This window comes from Puma concolor, chromosome C2, assembly GCF_028749965.1.
Source record: "Puma concolor isolate L17-30 chromosome C2, mPumCon1.1.hap2, whole genome shotgun sequence".
Lineage (NCBI taxonomy): Eukaryota > Metazoa > Chordata > Mammalia > Carnivora > Felidae > Puma > Puma concolor.
Window position 1 is genome coordinate 11197741 of NC_141675.1, and position 25291 is coordinate 11223031.

General features: G+C 47.1%; 1 protein-coding gene across 4 annotated transcripts in view; it reads left to right on the forward strand.

Annotated features, from left to right (window-relative positions):
• OSBPL10 (oxysterol binding protein like 10) overlaps positions 1-25291 on the forward strand; it is a 310207-nt gene that overhangs the window by 101660 nt on the left and 183256 nt on the right. For all 4 annotated transcript variants that reach the window (XM_086720579.1, XM_086720580.1, XM_086720578.1 and 1 more), the window contains exons 2-3: positions 9831-10006; positions 12979-13058. In XM_086720579.1, coding sequence (XP_086576705.1) covers positions 9831-10006; positions 12979-13058 — 256 coding nt within the window. The remainder of the gene's footprint in view (positions 1-9830; positions 10007-12978; positions 13059-25291) is intronic.

The following is a 25291-nucleotide window of genomic DNA, read 5'->3' on the forward strand; positions in this document are numbered from 1 at the left end:
TAATGACCGAGTTCTTTTTTTTTTTTTTTTAATGTTTATTTTATTTTTGAGAGAGTGCAAACAGGTGGAGTGCAAGCAGGGGAGGTACAGAGAGAGAGGGAGATACAGAATCTGAAGCAGGCTGCAGGCTCTGAGCTGTGAGCACAGAGCCTGACATGGGGCTTGAACTCAGGCACCACGAGATCATGACCTGAGCCGAAGTAAAATGCTTAATCAACTGAGCCACCCAGGTGCCCTGACCGTGTTCTTATGTAATAGATAAACTTGTCCCCTGATTGGTGATGAGCCCTAACGCCCTCTGACAACTTAGTACCTTCTGGAGTATGTTGGAATCTCTGTCTTGTGGTGTTTTGGTGCATGATTGTGGCAGTGTGGAAATCTCTGGTCATAACTTGAGTAGTAGGTAGTGGAGACTGTTGGGGAAGTTCATCAAGAAGATGTGACCATCTATTGACCCATGAGCTGGACCAGGGCACTGGGAGGCTCCTCACTCCCTCCCCTGTCCTTGGAATGTGGGTTCTGCTTGCCTTTCCTGCTCCCCGAGGCTGCGCCGAGGACACAGCCTTGAGATAGTGATGGGGTGTTGAACACTTGTGTGGTACCCGTGGCTGCACCCAGTTACGGCCTCTTTATAAACCCTTATGATTTGGAGGGTGGGCATGTGCATCCACCCATCTTGCTGCCGCCCAAGACAAGCCTCCTGTGTGAGTTCCCTTTGCTCTTCAGATTACACTCAGGAAGGTCCCAGAGGGTTGCGAGTCCACAGAGATGGAACACCACAAGTCCTCACAAGTTACGGGAGTTAAGAGGATTTCGGACATGAAAGCTTGAGTAGGAGTGAGGTGACCAGCGCGTGTCGCGTCTTTGAACTTGGAAGGTTTTGGTGCTAGGACCCCGCGGCTTCATCTCAGGTTAGCATGAGAGAAATCCGGGAACGTTGATCTTCTCTCCCAGCCCACAAACTCTGAGGGTCATGAGTGTGACCTCCTTCCCTGGTGAGGAGACCACAGTGATCAGGTGTTTTGGACCCCCCCCCCCGGGGATGCACAAATACCCTCTTGACTGTGACTGGCAGCCTTGAGGAAGAGATGACTTTGTGGAGAACCTTGATATCTTGCTGTCTGGAGATGAGAAGGCCTCTATAAAAATGGTCAACAGATGGTCGGAAGACTTAAGGTAAATTTGGGAAACTACATCCACAAATTTGACATTTCCGCTCCTCTTTCACAGACTGAATGTGCTTTGCTGATTTCCCCCATTTTTAATTTTCTGTAAACAATGGATTGGACCATTTAGAAATGGGATTCTAGATGTCAGAAAGGGTGATCTTTCGATTGGCTGTAGACAGAAGGGAATTGGAGGACAGCCGAAATGTCAGGACTCCGTGTGCAGAGTGCTGGGAAGTTCGGCTCCTTGCAGCCCTGTGCCTGCACCGGTCAAGTTCTCCAGGGGCTTGTCTCCGTGGGGGAGGGCAGGATGCCAGAGGCGGAGAAACCCAGCCCCTGTGAGAGGGTCTCTGCCTCTGCCGTGTTGGTGTGTTGGCAGGGGGTGGGCTGGGATTCCAAGAGAGTCAGTTGGGAGATGATCCAACCCAGAAAAGCGTCTTAAGCGGAAGACCAGGGTCGCTGTTGTCATTGGTGGGGACAAGGCCGGTGCTCAGACGTCCCCACTCTGCCGTGTCCGGGGAGTTCCAGCGGTCGGTCAGGTGCTTCTCAGGAGACAGGGTGCCCGAGGAGGGTGAGGCCCATCTCCGCAGGAAGGACCGCCTGTCCACCTGTGGTCAGCTGGGAGCTGGATCCTTCTTCCTCTTAAGTGGGGATGGGGGCGGCGGGCCCCGAGGCCCTGGCCCCAGAGTCCGATGTGGAGAGAAGGGGCCGAGCCTTGGGGGAAGCAGGAAGAGTCCTGACAGTCCAGTGGAAATAACCACACAGGTATGAGAGGCGTCGGCTCAGTTGTCACGGGCCCGGGGTAGTCGTCAATTCAGATGAAAAGATTTAGCTTTTGTCAGGACCAGCCTGTCGAGCAAAGTTTCTCATCAAAGGCAGGTTTTTGTTTTTGGTTTTTTCACTGCATTTTTTTTCTTTTTATAATTCTCTTGTGATTTGGTTGCACCTTCTGCCCGTCAGCATTAACGAGCTTCTTCCCGAAGCCGGCCTCCCATCCTTTCCCCTTACATCTCTGCGCCTGGCCGGAGTCTGGCCATGGTGGTTCTGGTGGTTCCAGGCCCCGTTTCTCCCTGCTCCCAACGTGGATGGTTTTCAACTTTCAGATCCTAAAGTTGAACCTTAATGAGACTGTCAGGCAGTTGGGGAGATTAAGAGGCTACCGGCGTAGACAGATGACCCCCGGGGATGCGAGAACTGGAAAGCAGTGTTAGGAAAGGGAGCTGCTGCGTGTGTGTGTGTGGGGGGGGGGCAGTGGGAACATGTGCAGGAGAGTGTGAACGTGTGTGCACATGTTGAGTGTTAGAAGTGTATGGTGTGTGAGCATGTGAGTTAGTTCAAGAGTGGATGTGACCGTAAGCGTGAGCAGGAATGCGAGTATCTGAGCACATGTGTGCAGGTGCGTGTGTGAGAACGTGTGAGTGCACGGGTATGTGGGTGGAAATGCCTGTGAGCATGTGTGTGCACTTGTGCGGCGTGGCTAACGTGGTGGGGTTGGGCTGAAGCCTAAGCAGCAGGCGGGGGCTGGTCCCCAGCCCTTCCGAGGAGGTGGCCTGTCACTTGCCAGGGCTCCTGGCCTTGGAATTGGCCAGCAGTGGCCCAGGAAGCTGGCCTCCTAGCCATTAAGGTGGCGCTCTTCGTGGATTGGACTTCTCCCCCCGGTTCTTTCTCCCCAGCACATTCTTTGCCGTGTCAACACGGCGAATCAAACACGCTCGCTCTCTCTCTATACAACTAAATTCACCTGCACATCAGTCAGGTTGCGTACTAAAGCTCAAAGACGCTAATTAAAAAAATTAGGAATTAGGGTTGTGTTTATCATTTCTCTAGAAGGAAAGACCTGTAAGGATGTGTGAGGATTTTATTTAGCAACTTCACTTGGGTTTCTGAAGCCTGGTTGAGAATTTATGGCTAACTTTTCCTATTTAGCATGAAATAGGTGACTTTCAGATACTGCTGCCCGCTCTGAACAGCCGTACCTGACAGAGCATTGACCCTGCGGGAAACCAAATTTAATTTCTTTCCTCCCAGGGGATGTGACCGACCCGGATTGCCCTCCTTAGTGCCGTAAGGAGAGCTTTTGCCTTTCATGACACAAGCTAACTTACCTTTCAGAGGCCATCCTGAAGGAACGGAATTCTTAACCAGAAGATATTCCATCACCTCTCTCCAAACACGATAGTTTTAAACCGTCTTTAGGAAGGGAGTAAATTACTGATGACCTTCCTTAGTGCACATGATTCAAACCTGTGCATTTGCATTTAAATTATTTTAGGATGCCGTGGAAATTGTTTTTTTTTTCCCCCATCTGAGACAGGTTGAAATTAAGATGTAAGTTTGATATACACATTGTGCAAAATCATTAATGTGTCCCCGTATCCTGCATAATGTGACATCGTTTGCTTATTCTGTCATCCTTATTGGGCAAAGGAAGAGCAACATTCAATTCGTTTCTTTGTACCGGCTTCCGAAAAATGTCTTTGCAAATGTACGGTGAGTTGTTTAAACAGGATGCATTTGGGAAGCTGCCTCTAGGGAGAGAGGAGTGCAGACGGGTTCCTAATCGATGGCTTTATAGAAACAGTAAGGAGAGCGATGTCAACCCCTTTCTCCATTCCCACCAATGGCACCTACCTTCGCCTTGAAGCCTATTCAGGTCCCCTTCCTTTCCCACCCCCCACCCCCCCCAGTAAAGGTGGCATGTTTTTTGATGGGAAATGCTGCAGCTGTGGCCTGGGGGTGGGGTGGGGACACAACGCGCTGTGGCTGGAGCCATGCTTCCTTCCCGACACTTGGAAGGATCACTGATCATTGCTGTTCATGCTCTGACTTGCCAGCAGCGATGTCTGCGAGGCTATGGTCACAATGACATTAAATATAGGTCAAGTTGAAAACATTCCTTCCTAAGGAGAAGGCGGGGTCGGCACCTAAATCATTCGATCATCGGCAGCTCAGAAATTACCCCCCTGCTCTCTCGCTGAAGGAGTTTGGTTTTCATCACACGGCAAGGAGTAGGAACACATTTTAAATAGGACGGGGCTGCCTGGCTGGCTCTGTTGGCAGAACACGTGACTCTTGATCTCCAGGTTGTGGGTCTGGTCTCCACGTGGAGCGTGGAGATGACTTAAAAATATTTAGGGGTGCCCGGGTGGCTCACCCGGTTAAGCGTGAGTCTTGATTTCGGCTCAGGTCTCATGGTTCGTGAGTTTGAGCCCCGCGTCAGGCTCTATGCTGACAGGGCAGAGCCTGCTTGGGATATTCTCTTTCTCTCTCTCTCTCTCTCTCTGCCTCCCTCATTCTCAAAATAAATAAACTTAAAATCTTTAAAGACCTGTTTAAGTAGGACATGAAAATAGACATAAAGACTTTTTTTGTGAATTTCTAAGGTATCTGCTGCAACACATCTTGATCTTAGGGCCGAGTTCAACAGACCTTTCTTTTTCGTTCATGTACTAGTTCTCTTTTTTTTTTCTTTCAGTTACTTATTTTGAGAGAAAGATCATGAGGAAGGGGGAGAGAGGGAGGGAGAGGGGGGAGAGAGGGAAGGAGGGGGGGAGAAAGGGGGGGAGAGAGGGGGGGAGAGAGAGAGAGGGAAAGAAATCCCAAGCAGGCTCAGCACCTTTAGTGCGGAGCCCCAGCAGGGCTCGAACTCATGAACTGTGAGATCATGACCTGAGCTGAAATCAAGAGTCGGACGCTCAGCTGACCGAGCCACCCAGGTGCCCCTCCTGTACCAGTTCTAAGGAACATCAGATGTGGGTGTTCTTTAGCTGGTGACTCTTCGAGGTGGCGATTTGGGGACCCAGGCCCTGACGTCTCCTCTTTGCCATCGTCCCTGTGGGGTTTCCAAGTTCACCTTCAGGTTGTCTCCAGTCCAACCTGAGTGTGTGTGAGGGATGGGGGAGAGAGGGAGACGGGGAGAGAGGGAGGGAGAGAGAGAGAGACGGGGAGAGAGAGAGAGACGGAGAGAGAGACAGACAGACACAGAGAGAGAGACAAACAGACAGACACAGAGAGAGAGAGACAAACAGACACAGAGAGACAAACAGACACAGAGAGAGAGAGACACAGACAGACACAGAGAGAGAGAGACAGACACAGAGAGAGAGACAGATGGACAGAGAGAGACAGACGGAGAGACAGACACAGAGAGAGAGACAGAGAGACACAGAGAGAGAGACAGAGACAGACAGACACAGAGAGAGAGAGACACAGAGAGACAGACACACAGAGAGAGAGACAGACACAGAGACAGAGACACAGAGAGACAGAGAGACAGACACTGAGACAGAGAGAGAGACACACAGAGAGACACAGAGACAGAGAGAGACAGACACAGAGAGCGAGCGAGACAGAGAGAGAGCGAGACAGAGCGAGAGAGTGAGACAGAGACAGAGAGACACAGAGAGACAGAGACAGAGACACAGAGAGACATAGAGAGAGACATAGAGAGAGACAGAGAGAGAGACAGAGAGAGAGACAGAGACAGAGAGACAGAGACAGACAGAGACAGAGACAGAGACAGAGAGAGGGAGAGACAGAGACAGACAGAGACACAGAGAGAGAGAGAGAGAGAGAGAGAGAGAATGTGTGTTTTATGGGTCAAGCCTGAATCTCATTTGCTCACCTTCTGTTGATTAAAACTTCAATGGTGACACCCTAATTGCAAGGGAATCTGGGGAATATATTCTGGCTGTGTCTTCTGGAAGAGGAGGAAAGGGATTTGATGATGAGCTTTTAGGCCAGTGATTCTCAGACTTTAGCTCCATCAGAATCACCTGGAAGCTTGAAACCCTGCTTCCTGGACCTCTCCCCCGGAGTTTCAGATTCAGCAGGCCTTGAATGGGGCCCGAGAATTGACATTGCAAACAAGCTCCCAGGTGGTGTTAATGTGGGGGTCGGGACTACAATTTGGAATAGTCCTTGCCTGTGACACATTTTTGGGTGCTGATTTATCCATTTTTATCATGAAAACCGTCTCTGTTGTCATGGCCTAAGGTATAGGAGGGAAGGAGATGGGTAAGATAGGTAAGTAGTCTTGGCCGGGCTATTCAGAATATTGAAATTAAGAGTGGAAGATTTCTCTCTTTTTTTCTTTAATTAAAAAAAGTATTTGGGGCGCCTGAGTGGCTCAGTTGGTCATGATCTCGCGGTCCATGAGTTCAAGCCCCGCGTCGGGCTCTGTGCTGACAGCTCAGAGCCTGGAGCCTGTTTCAGATTCTGTGTCTCCCTCTCTCTCTCTGACCCTCCCCCGTTCATGCTCTGTCTCTCTCTGTCTCAAAAAGAAATAAACATTTAAAAACAAAAACAAAAGTATTTAAATCCAAGCTAGTTAACATGTCTTGTAATACTGGTCTCAGGAGTAGAGCCCAGTGATACATCGCTTATTTATAACACCCAGTGCTCAGCCCAACAAGTGCCCTCCTTCATGCCCATCACCCATTTAGCCCGTCTCCCCACCCAACACCCCTGCAGTGACCCTCAGTCTGTTCTCTGTATTTAAGTCTCTTATGGTTTGCCTCCCTCTCTGTTCTTCTCTTATTTTCCGTCTCTTCCCCTATGTTTGTCTGTTTTGTTTCTTAAATTCCACATATGAGTGAACTCATACATTTGTCTTTCTCTGACTTCTTTTGCTTAGAATAATACATTCTAGTTCCGTGCATGTTGCTGCAAATGGCAGGATTTCATTATTTTTTAAAATTTTTTGTTTATTTTTGAGACAGAGACAACGTACCATCAGGGGAGGTGCAGATAGAGGGAGACAGAATCCAAAACAGGCTCCAGGCTATCAGCTCGAAGCCCAATGTGGGGCTCGAACCCATGAACCACAAGATCATGACCTGAGCCAAAGTCAGACCCGTAACTGACTGAGCCACCCAGGCACTCCAAGATTTCATTCTTTTTGATTGCTGAGTAATAGTCCATTTATACACACACACACACACACACACACACACACACACACACACTGCATCTTCTTTGTTCATCAAATGTCCATCCAGTCGATGGACATTTGGGCTCTTTCTATAATTGGCTGGTGTTCACAGTGCTGCTGTAAACATTTGGGTGCACGTGCCCCTTCGAATTGGCATTTTTCCATCCTTTGGATAAATATCTAGTGGTGCAATTGCTAGGTTGTACGGTAGTCTTAACATTTTTTTAATGTTTAATTTTGAGAGAGCTCGAGTGGGGAGGGGCAGAGAGAGAGGGCGACAGAATCTAAAGTTGGGTCCACACTGTCCTCACAAAGCCAGACATGGGGCTCGAACCTACAGACCGTGAGATCATGACCTGAGCTGATGTCGGATGCTCAGCTGAGCCACCTGGGTGCCTCAGGAGTGGAAGATTTCTTAGAGGAATTGGAGTTCTGGAGGACGGAGATCTGGGGTGTCCGGGGCTAATGAGATGGCTGCACCCTGTTCTGTGGGGGGGGGGGGGTAGGGGATGGGACGCCTCCGTTGCCGGGAAGGGAGCTTCCAGCTCACTGGGTCAGCTCTGTTGGAGCAGGAAGGTGGGGAGAATAAAGTACCTAAGGAAGGGCAGGACAGGTGATGCGGAGGAAGTGCCCGGGGGAGGGCTGGCATGACCATCAAAGGTGGTGGAGTCAGCCGAGCCTGGCTGTTGGATTTTGAGTTTCTTGAGATCTCAGGAGATCTATAAAATGGGGATGATAGTGTGTAATTGTTAGGTTACTGTGAAAATGAATTAGATCAGAGGGTTGTAAACTTCTTGGTCTGTGGTGCTTATAGGTTAAAAAAAAAAAACCCTTATGTTTCATTTATTAACTAGTTGGCTCCACACCACTTCATACATATTTATGTTCTGACACCTGGGTATTTGAAGAAAAATCATAAGGATAAAAGGAGAGATGTGTTTGTTTCTTAAATCACCACAATTTCTTGAGGATGGCGTGTGGGCCCCCGCGGGTTCCTGCGTGGCTTCCCAAACCTTGGGGTCGTATTGGGCACTCTGCTGCCCTCTTTTTTCCTGTTCCACATTCATCTTTGCGTTTTATCCCAGCACCTGCTGAAAACTCAACTTTGCAGAGATACGATGTCGTTGCAAGGAATGTAGTGCAACCTAACTTGGAAACTGGAGATCGACTGGTGTTAGTAACACGCACAGTAGCTGACCCGTGTTGAATATTGCCGTGTAGCCCTCAAAAACAAAATATTTTTGCAGTGCCTCTGTGAGGTCACAGTAGTGACCCAGGTGCTTTGGCGCCTGGCTTGGAAACCGGAATCCCATGGGGCTTTCTTGCCCCTTCATTAATTCATTAAGCCGATGTTATTAGCCAAGCAGCAGGCACTGTGCTGGGCATGGGGAGGACACCACCGTTCTGCTTCCAAGGAGTGTAGTCTAGGGGGGGACACTAGAGGCGGAATTAGAGACTCCGGCCAGTGTAGACTCCCACCGGGGTCAGTCTGGGAAGGGCGGTTTCAAGGTGCTCTGGGACCTTATGGGAGGAGTGTTGGAATGTCACGAGGTGGTTTCTCAAGTGGGTGGCCCTTGAGTTGTTCCTGAAGGCTGAGAAGTTAACGTGGCAAGAGGGTGAAGGAACTGTAGCCCAGGCGGGGGGTGGGGGGTGGGGTGGGGTGGGGGGAGTGGCATTCTGGGCAAGTGTTTTTCAGACCGTGGCGAAGGACCTGCTCTCCCACCCCTCGGTCGCGTTGTGGTTGAGTCATGACTAGCATGCAGTTCGCCTGTGCTGCGTGGGCCACCGGAATCTGTGGACCACACTTTGGGTAACTGTTCCAGACGGGGAACGGCATGAGCCAAGGTCCTGTGGTGGGAGACAACTAGGAGACTCCGAGGAAGGAGAGCCGGTAGGAGTGGAGCAGAAAGTTAGAAGGTGGAAGAATCAGCAGGGGGGGTGGTGAGCCTCTAGGCCCCAGGAAGAGCTTGAATCTGCAGTGAAGACCTTTCCGTCCTGGTGGAGAAGGGGGAGTTGTGATTACTTCCTAGGTGACAGGTTGAGAGTGTAAGCAGGCCAGATGTTTGGCTACGAAGATCCGCTTGAACGAGTGAGGCAACTTACGGGCCCGGCGTTGTGGCCTCCCAGAGCCGAGGGAGCTCTTGCCAGTTGGCGTGAAAACGATGCATTAGAAGGGCTGCCGGAGTGTGCCTGGTGGCTGCGTGAGCGCCCCCAGGTCCCCAACAGGGGCCTGGATCTCCGGCTCCTCGGGGTTACCCCTACCACTGACGGGAAGCTCGAGGCCCGGCTTGCTGTTCCCTGGGTGTCAAACAGCCTCTCTTCGAGGCTTAGAGAATTCTGGCTGTTCCCGTGAGGTCCTACGGGGTGTCACCCGAGTCTGCGTCCCATTCCACCTGTTTGCTTTTTTTTGGTTTTTGTCTTCCGGGTCGTTTGGAGGTTTCCTGTGGCGCCCGCGGGCACCAGGCGAGGCAGTGGGCATGGCACCAAGTCCTGAAGGCAGCTGGCCCTCGCCTTGCCCCTGGCGGCCTGTTATAAGCGCCCCTTCTGACTTAAGAATCGGGAGCGCTCTCCCTCCTCACGCGCTGACTTTTGGGGGGGGCGCCAGGAGGGACTTTGGGTCTCCGCCCTCCCGAATCTGGAGCCTTGACGTTGACTCGAGGCTGAGTTTCCTCCTTTGCCGTGAGGAGCGGGCTGCAGAAGAGAGAATGACGCGCTGTGGTTTCTCCGCACAGGTACTTTGTGCTGGATTTTGAGGCCGGCATCCTGCAGTATTTTGTGAATGAGCAGAGCAAACACCAGAAGCCTCGGGGAGCCCTGTCTCTGTCTGGAGCCATAGTGTCCCTGAGCGACGAAGCCCCCCACATGCTGGTGGTGTATTCCGCCAACGGAGAGATGTATAAACTGAGAGGTACGTTCTCCTCCTCGCTTTTCAGACCGGTCTCCGGGCTACGCGCATAGTTACCATGGTGATGGCTCCCGGCTTTTGTTTTTGTGTTTATTTTTTTATTAAAAAAAATTTTTTTTTTAACGTTTATTTACTTTTGAGACAGAGAGAGACAAAGCATGAACGGGGGAGGGTCAGAGAGAGGGAGACACAGAATCCGAAGCAGGCTCCAGGCTCTGAGCTGTCAGCACAGAGCCCAACGCGGGGCTCGAACTCATGGACCGCGAGATCATGACCTGAGCCGAAGTCGGCCGCTTAACTGACTGAGCCACCCAGGCGCCCCTGTTTCTGTGTGTCGAATCTTAATTCTTTGGATTGTTTAACATCACCTTTAACAGTTTGCTACGTTTCAGGGCTCTGTGGTGACAGACACCCTCTCTCTTATTTACCCCTGGGGTGGGAGACACAGCTGACCCTAGGAATTGCTTGTCTTAAGTAACTGAGGACGTCGGACAGACAAGAGGTGAGTGATAGTAAGGCCAGCTCAGCTTTCGGATCTCAGATTTTTGTCTTAGTTCGATGTATATCTTCTTTGACCTTCTACTGCGGTCCCCTGTGGGGCTGTATTCGGAGGACAAAACAAGCCTTTCAGGGGTCATCGTGCCCTTCCCTCAGGATTTTTCTAGAACACCTCTTAGTGAAGGGCCCCTTTACTCCAGTGTTAAAGCCTGGTGAGGAAGCCATCTGCTTGCTGTTGAGTTAATTTCCTTTTTGTTTTTTCCCCCTTTCTCTTTGCTTCTTGAGAACTGAAGTCTACTTAGCGTCTTCATGGAGGCACATTCCCCAGGGAGCCCGCATTTAGCCAGAGCTACAGGTCCTGCCACCCCCAAGGCATATCCATCCTCCAGGTTTTCAGCAAAGCCAGACTTGACTGTAGCAGTGTAATTTGATTGCCAGATCATTCCACCCAGCATTCCATTACAGTTGCATTGCCAGAAAAATTGTCTGTTTTCTTCTAATGACAGAACAACAGAACAAAAATCCAAATGCACATATTGGGGGGCGTGTATGTGCCTATGTGCGCACACACCCCCGAATGAATGTTGTTAGGGTCTGAGGAAGGGTAGTACTTGTATATATTACGTGTTGGGGGTTGGTTGCTAATTCTGCCATCATACATTTTTTTCTTTGCCCAAGTGAGGGCTCAGTAGGCAGAAAAGGCCCCTTTTTATCCCTCCTTGACCCCAGGGAACTGATCATGACAGGTCAGCCTCTGCAGAGCCACACTGAGGGCCGACTCCGTGCCTCCGAGCCCAATTTCGTGGTCTTACCTTCAAGCTTTACTACCAACAGACGGAATAAGCAAATGTTTCTTTGTTATCTATATACAAGTCTTATTTCAGAACCTATAAAACAATCCAAAAGCCTACGAAATAAAAATGCCTTTAGTTGAGAAAGTTTCTCAGTTTTCGGAAACGCAGTAATAAGATTCATGTTCTCTTTGGAGATTCATGCCGTGCGCGTTCCAGCTGGCTAGATTTACGTGGTCCTTGATTTCGTTTTGTTGTTCATTGCTTAATAAATTGTTAGAGCAGAAACAAAAGCAGGTGAAAACCTTAATGGCACTTCCCCCCTGCCTGTGGTTTATAAAATGACACAAACCCACACAAAAGAAATACCTGACTAATTTGACAATTGAGCCATCTCATTTTGCCTTGTAAGAGTTGATATTATTCTCAGGATTATTAAACCCCAGGGTTTTTTTTTTAAGGGTAGTTTTAATAGCAAATATAAAAGTTTTATTATATGCGTGACATTATTGCAAGGGCTAAATTTAGCTGAAAGTTAGCAACTACGGAGAAGGCAGGATAAGTTTCTGCACATATCTGGCTGGTCCTTGACTCATCCCAAGAGGGGTCTGGGTATCGGTTTTCTCATTGCACATCTCACGTCCATGTAGAGTTGAATGAATCTTGATGTCCATAGACGCGCGGCATTTCCTAAGGAAAAAGACTCTAGTTTCTGCAGAATCCTTTGGAAGTCAAGTACATCTGGTCTACCACCCTAGATTTCTTCACCCAAAAGTTCAAGCTGAGGTTCCAGGGAATCATTCTGTTTTCTGCCCAGTCAACATTTATGTAATGTCATTTTAAACGATTTATGCAGTTAATTATGCAGTGAAATCGATGATTTAGATTGTATTAGACCCTGTTATGTACCCATGATAGTCTAAGAAAACAATCTAGTTGATTTGAGAGATGGGAGTGTAGATGAAAGATCATGACCATACAGTTGACTTGTATTTTAATGTCTCTTTGGGGGAACCTGAAGCAGCATTTGGTATCTTGTTCTGTCCAATCATAATATGAATCATTGAGAACACATATTAAAATAATTCAATTGGATGCTTATTTCGTAGGTGCTAATAAGTTCACGGTACAAAACTGATAACAACCAAAGGCCCTGGAAAACTATACTTCGAGCCTAGAGGCACTTAAAAAGAATCACGTTTTGGGGTGCCTGGGTAGCTCAGCCGGTTAAGCGTCCGACTTCGTCACAGTTTGTGAGTTCGAGCCCCCGCGTTGGGCTCTCTGCTGTCAGCACAGAGCCCTCTGCAGATCTTCTGTCTCCCACTCTCTCTGCCCCTCCTCCGTCTGCACTGTCTTTCAAAAATAAACATTCAAAAAATCATGTTTTCCCAATGACTTTTTTTTTTAAGAGGGTAAAAAAAAAAGGCAAAATTTTTCTGATAACAGCCCTTGCAGAGTACATTTTTAAGTGGTTTAAGGGGGAATTTCCTGTTGAGATTTAGTGTAATTTGGTTTTTTTTGGTGTAAGCACATTCTGTTTGAGAATATTATGATCTGCCTTTGTTTTCCCTTCCCTCCCTACCTCACTCCCTGGGCCTCCCACCCCTTAGGTGGGTGTAGAAATAGGTTGGATACGTTTTGGAACAATCTCTGCAAATGTTTTTTTTTTCCCCCCCTCTATTTTAGCTGCTGATGCAAAGGAGAAACAGTTTTGGGTGACTCAGCTTCGAGCCTGTTCCAAATACCACATGGAAACGAGTTCTAAGGTAAGTAACCACGGGGAAGCAAGGAGGCATTGGAGTAATTCGAATAGCTACCCTTTAGCCCAGTTATCTGTTTCTTTGGGGAAACTGTTTTTCATGTTATTTTCAAGTTACCCACTGTAAGGGAATTCATACCTGTCCTGTTGGATTTAAATGTAGAGCCAAGAGGGAAGTAGCAGGATTAAGCTTGTGGGTAGAATGAAGAGGCCTACAGACCCCTCGTTGGAACTGATTCTGGAAGGATCCTTCAGTTGCTGTGCGTGCTGTCCGCGTAGGCAGCTGTTAATTGGCCTGTTGAGAAGCTGGAGTGGGTGATTTCAGCGTGGAGGTGTAGCAGTCAGATTTGCCGTTCACGAGGACTGGTGGTTGTCACTGATCCTTAAAACCCAGACCCCAAACTGACTGAATATTCTGCAGGGAGCTTCAGCGTTCTAAGTGTAAAAACGTTCTTGGGTAATTTGGCACGCAAGCATGAATTCTTTTCTCCAAGGGATCTGTAGGAGATGTTGGATCACCGAGGTGGGAAATAGGAGGTAGGCATTTTCAGAGGTTATTCGGAGGATTTCATTAGAAATCATTGGAATACAGGAAAGGATTGCAAAATAAACTTATTGAGGGCAATAAATATTGGTTAAAATCAGTGCTCAAAGGACTTACCCCTTTAAAAAATTTTTTTAATGTTTATTTTTGAGAGAGAGAGAGAGAGACAAGGCATGAGCAGGGGAAGGGCAGAGAGAGAGGGAGACAGAATCTGAAGCAGGCTGAGCTGTCAGCACAGAGCCTGATGTGGGGCTCGAACCCACGAACTGTGAGATCATGACCTGAGCTGAAGCCGGACACTCAACCGATGGAGCCACCCAGGTGTTCTGAGACTTACCCCTTTTTATATCATTAATTCAAATTTAGGTACGTACCCGATGGCGGTTTGCTTCCACATTCCACACATCCAATAGAAAGACCCCCATGCGAAACCTGTGATACTTCTAATCCTATAACCAGTCGGCTGTGTTGCCCAGGGCCATGGGAAATGTCTTGCTTGGTTATACCTCCTCCCTGTTCTGCCTCTAAGTACAATCTGAAAGATTTCTTCACGGTGATTTCGTCCGCTGTTTATTTTTCTTTGAAGAGACTCTTTTCTTTGACTTGGCTTGCCGCAGATTCACTCATCCTTCCTGACTTACCCCAAGCAGCATCTGGGTTACCGTAGGTAGGGCCCTACTTCTAAAGTGCTTTTTCTCTCTGGCTTGTTTTATTTTCCAAGAATTATGGTAGGCGTTCTGGACGCTTCATCAGTATTTTATAAATGCCTAGGTTAGGGCAGTTTAAAAATGCTTTTCTTTTTATGCGTGTCTTTTTACTTTTTTATAAAGGAGAACACAAGGGCATAAAATAAAAAGAAAATCTCTCCCTCCATTCCCACATACGCTCATTAGAGATCATTGCCCTTAACATCATTCGAGTAGATTAGTGTTAGTATGTACATCTGCATCTGTATTTTTTACACAGATGGGATTGTATCATGCATACAGTTTTTACCTTTTTGGCTTTTTGAAAAAAAATACATTTTGGAGACCTTTTTTTTTTTAATTTTTTTTTTTCAACGTTTATTTATTTTTGGGACAGAGAGACAGAGCATGAACGGGCGAGGGGCAGAGAGAGAGGGAGACACAGAATCGGAAACAGGCTCCGAGCCATCAGCCCAGAGCCCGACGCAGGGCTCGAACTCATGGACCGCGAGATCGTGACCTGGCTGAAGCCGGACGCTTAACCGACTGCGCCACCCAGGCGCCCCAGGAGACCTTTCTTATTAGACCTGTGGCATGTACTGGAGTCTTAGGATTGATTTTCTAAGGAATGAATGTCAGTGCTTTAAGTCCTCTACTGATGGACATTTAGGTTGTTGCACATAATGCTGTAATAAACATCGTTGTACACTTAGCTGTGTATGGATTTAGCATATGTGTCCTTTGCCTGTCATTCATATTGTAGATCTTTTCTCCCAGTAGGTCACCTGTATTTTGACTTTGAATACATTTTTTTTGCTATGTAGAATATTTAATTTTTGTGGTCAAATTTTTGAATATTTTCATTTTTGGCTTTTGGTTGTACATCATGCTTATTAGAAAAGGCTTCTTTGTTCTAAAATCATGAAAACAGGGGTGCCGGGGTGGCTCAGTCTGTTAAACCTCCGACTCTCGATTTTGGCTCAGGTCACGATCTCACGGTTGGTGAGTTCAAGCCCTGCAGTTGGCTCTGCACTGGCTGTGTAGACCCTACTTGGGATTCTTTCTCTCTCTCAAAATAAATAGATAAAATCATGAAAACATTCTTCAGTGTTTTCTTCCTGTGAATTTATAGTTAAATTATCATGTTTAAATCATTCATTCATCTGGAATTTCTTTTGGATGTAAGAATTGAGGTAGGGAAACCAATTTTAAGTGCATTGATGTTTAGATGAATCACTGGAGACCAGGAAAGGTAAGGACCTCATAATGGTGGTAAGAAATAGGAAGCGAATTTGAAGATTCTCTGAAGGAGAATTTGATTTACTCTGATGTAGTCTCTGGGCAGTTTCAGGAATACAGATTAACCTGTTAATGTAGAACTCAAATAAATAATAATTTAGATGGTAGGGCCTGTAGGATTTCTTGAGACTGAAGGTGAGATCCCTAACCGTCACTCATTTGTAGTGTAGCTAGTGAATAATAACTTTAAAAACTTTAAACAGACCTGGTTGTTCAGCAGAGGCATTATGAAATCCAAGAAGCTCCTTAGGCAAGAGTTAGTGAAAATGAAGTTGGGCTTAATGTAACAGTGAACTTGATGTCCAGTTAACAGTGGGACGGCTACTTACTTTGCATCGTGGTTATTAGGAACATATGCTAAATAAGCCTTCTCTTCACTCTGTTCTTTCTTCACTCTGAGCAGGTCAGATCCTTCCCCAGTAGATTATAGAGAATATTCTCCCTATGATTGCTTGGAATCATTGCCTTTTAAAAACTTTTTATCTATCTATGTATCTATCTATCTATTTAACGTTTGTTTATCTTAGAACGAGTGAGGTGGGGCAGAGAAAAATGGAAACCTAGGATCTGAAGTGGGCTGTACGCTGATGCCTGATGTGGGGCTCAATCTTCTGAGCCATGAGATCATGACCTGAGCTAAAGTCAGACACTTAACCGACTGAGCCACCCAGGCACCCTGAAAACTTTTTACTTAAAATCAAGTGTTCCCTACATGCACCCCAATGTTTATAGCAGCACTATTGACAATAGCCAAAGTAGGGAAAGAGCCCAAATGTCCACTGGCTGGTGAATGGATAAAGGGGTGTGTGTGTGTGTGTGTGTGTGTGTGTGTGTGTGTGTGTGTGTGTGTAGTGAGAACTGCAGTTTGTGTGTGTGTGTGTGCGCGTGCATGCGCGCGCGCGCACACACACACACACACACACAGAGTGAGAACTGCAGGATAGCTGTATTCATAGAGCCTGCAGAGGGCTTCCCAGAGGACCTGTCCAGCAGCTCTTGAAATCCAGACTTGTCTCAGACAATACCCGATGATGTTTCCCCTAATCCAGAAGTGCAATGGAAAAGACATTTCCTAAATATGCCTAACGTCCGCTTTATTCAATACTAAGGACTGCTTTTTATTCAGAAATTACATTGCTTTGCTTTTTGAGGGTTAAAATATTCTTTTTATTGTAGAAGATATAGAGTCCTGACTTATTGATTGCCTTTTTAAAAAAATTAGGTTTATTGAGGTGTAATTTACATGAAGTGAAATTCCTCCTTTTTAAGTATAAAATTTATTTTGATAGACGCATGCAGTCATGTAACCATCACCACAATTAACATTCTACTGCCCCTCAGAGTTCCCTCATTACCCTGTTGGGGTCGATTCCTTCCCCTCCCCGTGAGCTCTAGGCAGCCACCATCCATTTTCTATGTGTAGTTTTGTTTTTTCTAGAATGTTCTATAAACTGACTTGTACAGCCTTTCATATCAGACTACTTTCACTTTATGCAGTGCTTCTGAATTTCATCCATGCTGGTGTGTCAGTAGTCGATTCTTTTTAATTTTAGCTATATTAGTGGATGTGTGGTACTTTTTGTTCTTAATATCTTTTTCAAGAATCAAAAGTGATTACCAATCCCCAAATTAATTTCTAAATTCTCAGGTTAGGGGCTCCTGGGTGGCTCAGTTAAGCGTCTGACTCTTGATTTTGGTTCAGGTCATGGTCACAGTTCAGGAGATTGAGCCCCAAGTTGGGCTCTGTACTCACGGTATGGAACCTGCTTGAGATTCTCTCTCTCCTTCTCCTTTCTCTGCCCTTTTCCCTTTCATGCACGTACATGAAAACTTCCTCTGAAAAAAAAAATACGCATGTTACAAAATTTCTAAATCTGTTCCTGGATTTCAGAAAACAGTGTTAGTTTTTGAAATCTAAGGGTGTCACATAGGTTCATCTTGTGGTCTCTGGTGTTATTCGAGGTACAGCTGCAAGGGTATGAGGCGTGTCTGCTAAGACGACCAGAACAGTGACTTTCCCTGCAAACACCAACAACAAAGCAAAACATCTTATTTTTGATGGGGTACAAAAATTCAAGCAACATAAAGCATTGATTGGGAAGTGTTAAGAGAGAGCTGTAAGCAACGGTTCTCGTGAGAATTTACTTGCATGTGACTTTGAAGTATCAAATGTAGGGGTGGGTGTCTAGTTTTTATCAAGTAGTTGGTGTTCGGAGACCCCTAGGATTAGGCATAGTGGTGTTATGGGTACCGTCATAAGCCTGAGCATGGGAAAGGAACGGTTGACGGAAGTGATGGTGTTTATTGTTATTATTATTATTTATTTATTTTAAATGTGTATTTTTGAGAGCGAGCATAGTGGGAGAGGGGCAGAGAGAGAGACACACAGACAGACAGACAGACAGAATCTGAAGCAGGCTCCAGGCCCCGAGCTTTCAGCACAGAGCCCGACGTGGGGCTTGAACTCACAAACCGTGAGATCATGACCTGAGCTGAAGTCGGACGCTTAACCGACTGACCCCAGTAATGATGTTTAATACTTTCCATGTGGGTGACCATCCCTCAGGATCCTGTTACCCTTCACACTGGTCCTGTGACATAGGTAATATCTCCATTTTTACATATAGAAAACTGAGACCCATTGAACCTAAGCGATAGGCTCAAAGTCAGATAGCCATTAAGTGAGTAGATGGTGACAAGAGGCAGAGTTGCTAAATAGGCCCCCTCCCCCTCATCCCTCGTCCTGGTTTCCTGCTAGGTGTTGATGGGAAGGTTGGGGATGGTGTTCTCCTGCCATGAACTCTCATGTTTTATAACACTTGAGGGGACAGCTCTGAATAGGACACCTGTAATTTTTATATACTCAAGAGAGCCCTTCCCCAGTCTTTTAAATAGGTCTTATTTCAGAATTTTTCAGTAACTTTGCTTGAACGTAACTTTGGCCTTTTGCACTACATTTTGTGCTGTAAGCTTCTAATGGTGAGCACTTTGGGCAAGTCCCCGTGAACTTTGAATGAAAAGCATCTTCTGACTGAGCATACACGTGTTTCTGCTCACGACATTCTGCTTTAGAAGAAATATTGGGGAATGCAGAGTGAGAGATCCTGCCTTTTTTTAAAAGTTTATTTTGAGAGAGGGCGGGAGGGAGGGAGGGAGAGAGGGAGGGAGGGAGAATGTGAGTGGAGGAATGGGGCAGAGAGGGAGAGAGAGAATCCCAAGAAGGCTCTGAGCTGTCAGTGCAGCACCCGATATGGGGCTCGGTCTCACAAACCATGAGATCGTGACCCGAGCGAAATCCAAAGTCCGATGCTTAACCGACCGAACCACCCAGGTGCCCTGAGAGGTTCTCCATTTAAATCCCACTCTGCTAGTTATGTGTTGAGTGTACCTGCCCAGGTCACTTTTATTTCCTCTGATCCTCGGTCCTCGTCTTTGAAATGGTATCCTCTGTCTCCTGAGGTGGCCCTGTGGGCCAACAAGGTAATGCAGGTGAAAGCCGGCTGCTCGCTTGAAGCAGTCCATGGAATTAGGGGCTCAGGTGCTTGTGCTCATTTTCGGTAAGACTGCTGCTTGATAGTCCCCCATCTCGGCCGCCCTCGGCGCTTTGATACCATCCTCAAGGAAAGCAAGTATGCTTTTTAATCTATTTGTGGTTATGTGAATGTCATTTGCAAATAGCCATATCCGAGAACTCGGGGTCATTGAAAATTAGCGGAAGTCCATATTTCCGGATAGGGAGTTGGAGAAACTTCTGAGTGATGCTGTTTTCAAGTTACCTTTGACCTGTGGGATAATGAGGACCATAGTCAAGTGATTAAGAAGCATTTAAGGACATTCACGGGGCACCTGGGTGGCTCAGTCGGTTAAGCGTGCGACTTCAGCTCAGGTCACGATCTCGCGGTCCGTGAGTTCGAGCCCCACGTCGGGCTCTGGACTGATGGCTCAGAGCCTGGAGCCTGCTTCCGATTCTGTGTCTCCCTCTCTCTCTGCCCCTCCCCCGTTCATGCTCTGTCTCTCTCTGTCTCAAAAATAAAATAAAAAAAAAAGCATTTAAGGACATTCAGATTCAGATTTTGAAGATTTTAGTTTCCTTGGCCGTTTTTTTATTTTTTATTATTTGTTTATTTATTTTAAGAGAGAGCATGCATGCAAGCAGGGGAGAGGGAGAGGGGGAGAGGGAGAATCTCCAGCAGAATCCACACCTAGCACAGAGCCCCATGGGGTGGGAAGGGGGGGGTGTCTTAATCTCATGACCTTGAGGTCATGACCTGAGCCAAAGTCAAGAGCTGGATGCTTAACAGACCGAGCCCCCCAGGCACCCCTAGGTGTACATATCTCTAAACACTTTTGTGTGCGGATAAATGGAGATCACATGACCACATTTGTAGGCCCATCCTTCCCCTCCGTTTTCTGGACGTGCACAGAAATCACTCAGATCTGTTTTTTGAGCAGCTTACCTCTCCGTGAGGATGGACCGTAAGACCAGGCTTGGGTCACAGGCCTTTCTCTGTGTCGGGTTGTTTTATCTTTAAAAGGACTGTGCGAGTGTATTGCCATTTCTTAGAGCATTTCTGGGATCTACACTGTTTTACGTCCAGGCAGCAACTTGCCCTTCCGTCTTGGCCACCTCTCGTTTGTTCTTCCTTGCTCTGCTCTTGTTTCCTTCTAGATGGGAAGTTGAGGAAAGAAAGGTACATCTTTCTTGGTGACTTACCTGTCCAACAACCTCGAAAGTGTAGAAGGTTTTTCTGATCTGTGGGGGAAATTAGGTAAGGAAATGGAGAAATTCGAGGCATTTGAAGGAGTTACACTGCCCCTTGTATTTGAAGTCCTTCCTCAGGGTCCCGGGCCTGATGCCGTCTTTGTACTTACTACTTTGGGCTTCCAGAGACCCCCATTCCATCCGAATCCTCCCCTCGATCGTGTGTCCCCTGAGAGCAGACACTGACGACCACGTTCACTTGAGACGGTGGGTCCCAGGGAATCTGTGTCTGTCGGGTGTTTGAAGACACCGTGGTCAGATCAGAATGGTGCGTGGTTAGAGCTCCTCGCCTTTGTTAGGTAATTCTAAATTAAAATGCAAATTTGGTCATGGAGGAATAGGATTGGCACGGGGTTTTAAATTCATTATAAGTCTTAGGAGGTCTTAGAGCAGTGAAAGCTGCGGAGTTTCAAGGAGCGTATACGTCAATATTCATGCCAGAAGCTGCCCAAATCATAAGTATTTTTTTCCCCATCCTCGAAAATGGTAGCTGACACGTCAATTCACGTGAGCTTTTGTGGCGTTAGAGCACAGTCTCCTCCGTCGTCTCTGGGACGCGGACAGCCCTAAGGGTCGGGGATGGGGGTGCAGTTCTTCGGAAGCTAATGCCGGGTGAGGACCTGCCCACGTCTACACAACCTGCAGCCTCCCCCTGACAGCTGACCCCCGCGAGGTAGTTCCTAACTCCTGTCCTCTGCTTTTTCCATGATGCCTGGTACTCCCCAGTGATGGAGAGGTTCAGTCGTGGTTTGATGGGACATGGGATGATGCGAAAGGAGGAGGGAGAGTCATAGGCTGGCCTGGCAGAGGCTGGTGCTGGGAAGAACATTCTCTGTGGTCGCCCTTGTGCCCTCAGGGCAGTGTGCTTCGTGTCAGGAGGCCCTGCCGGTGACCCTGGTGGCTGGCTTGCCAGGTACAGAGAACCCTGTCTTGGGGACGTCTGGAGACCTCATCTGGGGGAGGCGTGGGAATGTGTGGACTGCTTCTGGGGGAATTAGAAGTCTTGTCCGTTGAGGGGTAGTTTGGGAGGGGAATGCTGACTTCGTGTTAAATCCACGGCCCAGTGTGAAGAGGAAGCAGATTTGGAGCCGTTGTTTGTCAGCCATCTCTGTTCCTGAAGGTGAAAGACTAGAACTTCCCTGACTCTCTGCCACCCTGGGGCGTGAGCCAAAGGGCTTTCATATCTTGGTTAGGCTGCATCACAACAGGAAGCACCTGCTTGCTGAGATGAACCCAGTGACATCTGTAGAATCTGACACCACGCGGCCTCAAGGGACGTCAGATGCCATCTAGTCCAGCATCCCAGCCCCACCCCCCCATTCGAACAAAAATGCTACCAAAATATTCAAATGATGAGGTCCTGTGGGTTGATTCTCAAAAAAAACCAAAACAAAACCAAAAACAAAAAAACCCAGTTTATTCACCTAGAGAAGGCATTGCTGGTAACTCACCGACTGAATGTTCAGAGTCTTGGGGGTAATCCGACAAATGACATTGGTCCCTTTTTTATGACTAAACAAAGTTGGGACTTCTGAGAACAATGCAGAATAACTCAGAAGTAATAGAATGACTGAAAAGTGGGAAGAGAGGGGTACCTGGGTGTCTCAGTCGGTTAAGCGTCCGACTCCTGGTTTCAACTTGGGTCACAATCTCACAGTTTTGTGAGTTCAAGCCCCACGTCAGGTTCTTGACTGTGTCAGTGCAGAGCTTGCTTGGGATTCTGTCTTTCCCTCTCTCTCTGCCCCCCCCCCCCCACTAGCACTGTCTCTGTCTCTCTCAAAATAAATAAATAAACTAAAAAAAATTCTTGTTAAAAAGTGGGAAGAGATTCCAAACTTCCTTTGCACCACTTGTCTAAAGAACAATAGATGTAAGAAATAAGGACAAAAGGGAGGTTCCAAAACTGCTGATACAGAGACCTGGCCACGTGAGGCTCTTTTTCTTTTTTTTTTTAAATTTATTTTTTTTTTTTTTTAATTTTTTTTTTCAACGTTTATTTATTTTTGGGACAGAGAGAGACAGAGCATGAACGGGGGAGGGGCAGAGAGAGAGGGAGACACAGAATCGGAAACAGGCTCCAGGCTCTGAGCCATCAGCCCAGAGCCTGACGCGGGGCTCGAACTCACGGACTGCGAGATCGTGACCTGGCTGAAGTCGGACGCTTAACCGACTGCGCCACCCAGGCGCCCCTTAAATTTATTTTTGAGAAGGGCAGAGTGCGAGCAGGGGAGGGGCAGAGAGAGGGAGAATCTCAAGCAGGCTCTGTGCTGTCATTGCAGAGCCTGATGTGGGGCTCGATCTCACGAAACAGTGAGATCATGACCTGAGCTGAAATCAAGAGTCAGACTCTCGACCGACTGAGCCACCTAGGTGCCACCACATGAGACTCTGTAACTCTTTAAGTTTAAACTACAGTTGATCCTTGGGGAACCCGTGTACTTTAGTCTGTTACGCATCCAAATTTTTTGTTTTTGTTTTTGTTTTTTTATGTATATAATTTATTGTCAAATTGGCTTACAAGCATCCAAATCTTGACATCAGCTCAGGTTGTGAGTTTAAGCCCCACATGCTGGGCATGGAGCCTACTTTAAAAAATTACAAAAAAAAAAAAAAAGTTACAGTTGACCCTCGAACAACCAGGGCTTAGTTAGGGTGCTGACCTCCCCGCTCCCTGCACCATCGAAAATGTGCTTATAGCTTGTGAGTCTCCCAGAACTTAACTACAAATAGCCTACTTTTGACCAGAAGCCTTACCTATAACATAAGCAGTTGATTAACACACATTTCGTATGTTTTGTGTTATATACAGCATTCTTACTATCAATGAGCTCGAGAAAACGTTAAGAAAATCATAGGAAATACACTTACGGTACTGTACCATATTGGGTGAGAAAAACCCACGTAGAAGTGGACCCTGCACAATTCAAACCCGTGTTCAAGGGTCAGCTGTAATTGAAACTAAATTTTAAAATTCCTCACTGGCACTTAGCTACCATCTAAGTGTTCAGTAGCCACATTTGGCTGATGGCTGCCATATTGGACAGCATGGATATAGAACCTTTCCATCATCACAGAAAGTTCTGTTGGACAGTGCTGATAAAGCTTTAATGATTCCTTTATGGTTTCTGAGGAGGGAACTTACCAATGTCTAGCTTAATCTCTTGTACTGCGGACCTCTTTGTTTTTTTAAAGGTAAGAAGAAGGCTTCCCCCCCCCCCCCCCCAATAAAACCTCTGCCTTTCCCTTCCTCCTTGCCTACTGTGCTTCGTCCCAGGAGTTCTGGTCTGCTCCATGACTTTGGCATTAAATATCTTGCTTTTCCAGTCACGTCTGTGCATCAGAAACATCCACCTTCCTTGTCTGAAGACAGGAATTTGTGTTCTCTTGTGGGCAGATTCTCTCCCTGCTCTCCCGCCCCACCACCCCCTCCACTGCAGCTGTTTCAGAACCTCTAGTACAGGCTTCTGCTGGGAGCAGAGGGGCGAGGGAAGGCTGCCGACGGTGCTACTCCCTGGCTCAAACAACCTTCAGTAGCAGCCTGCTTCCCGAGACACAGTCCTGAACTTTACCTTGGCATTGGAGGCCCACCATGTGTCCGGTGCAATTTCTTTCCCTCCACCTCATGCACCTAGTGTTCTAGACGCACACTGGGTACGGTCATGCTTCCTTGCCTTTGTTGATGCTGTTTCCCCTGCTGGGATGTGTTTCCCTCTCCATTCTTCCTGTGGCAAACACCCATGTGGTTTTCAAGGCTAATGTGCTTCTGTGATGTCTTCCTTGACCTGCCTGGTCAGAGGGGGATCTTTTGTCTTTCATGTTCCCTTTTATACCAGTACTGGCCTGTGTACATCCCTTCTCACAAGGGTCTGTGTGTGCGTGAGCGAGTGCACGCGCCCTCCTGATTGTGTGTCCTTAAGACCCAAGACCGCAGGGAAGTCATAGCTCTATCTTTATACCTGCCACTGTTGGGACATGTGGTGGTGGACATTAGTGTATTTTATTTACGTGTTTACTGACTTTATTTAGTTTTTGAGAGCGAGAGAGCATGAGTAGGGGAGGGTCAGAGAAAGAGGAGGACGGAGGATCTGAAGAGGGCTCTGTGTTGATTGGATGACAGCAGGGAGCCCGATGTGGGGCTCTGACCTCCAGAAGAGTGAGATCATGACCTGAACCGGAGTCAGATGCTCAACCGACTCAGCCACTGAGGTGCCCCCCACTTAGTGCATTTTAAATATCAGCTCTTTCCTCCTTCCTCACTCCTCCCTACTGGCATTGGTGATGGCAGTGGGAGTGGTGGTGGCGGTGCTGTTAGATTTGGGTTCTTTAAAAAAAAACCGTATGTTGTCCTATTTTCCTAAAATACTGTATTTTGCATTAGATCGAACATTTAAGGATTTTTTTTTTTTTTTTTTTTTTTTTTTTTTTTTTTTACGTAAGCGATGTTCGTAGTTGAAAATCAATCTGGAGTAACGTTTAGGAGTCAAGCAAAATATATCTTAATACTTTCTTTGAAGAGAGAAGAAAATAGCCATATAAGGAACACATTTTGGGGAAAAGAAAATAATGAATGGCATCTATGAACCCATTTCTATGTGGCAAGTACTGTGAGGGCTTTTCTTGGATTTTCTTCTGTACTTCTCACAACAGCCCTATGAGGTAGTTACTATTATCACATTTTATAGGCAAGGACACTAAGGCACAGGGACGATAAGTAATATACCTACCCAGCCAAGGTCACACAGCTAGCAATGGGCTGTCTTTGAGATCTAATTCACATACCATTACATTTACCTTTTGAAAGTGTACGATTCCGTGTTTTTCAGTGTATTTACGAAATTGTGTCACCATCACTACTGCTTCATTCCAGAACATTGTATCACCCCCAAAAGAAAGCCTCTGTTCCCATTAGCCCACCCACCCTCTCTCCCCAGCCCCTAGCAACTGGTAAC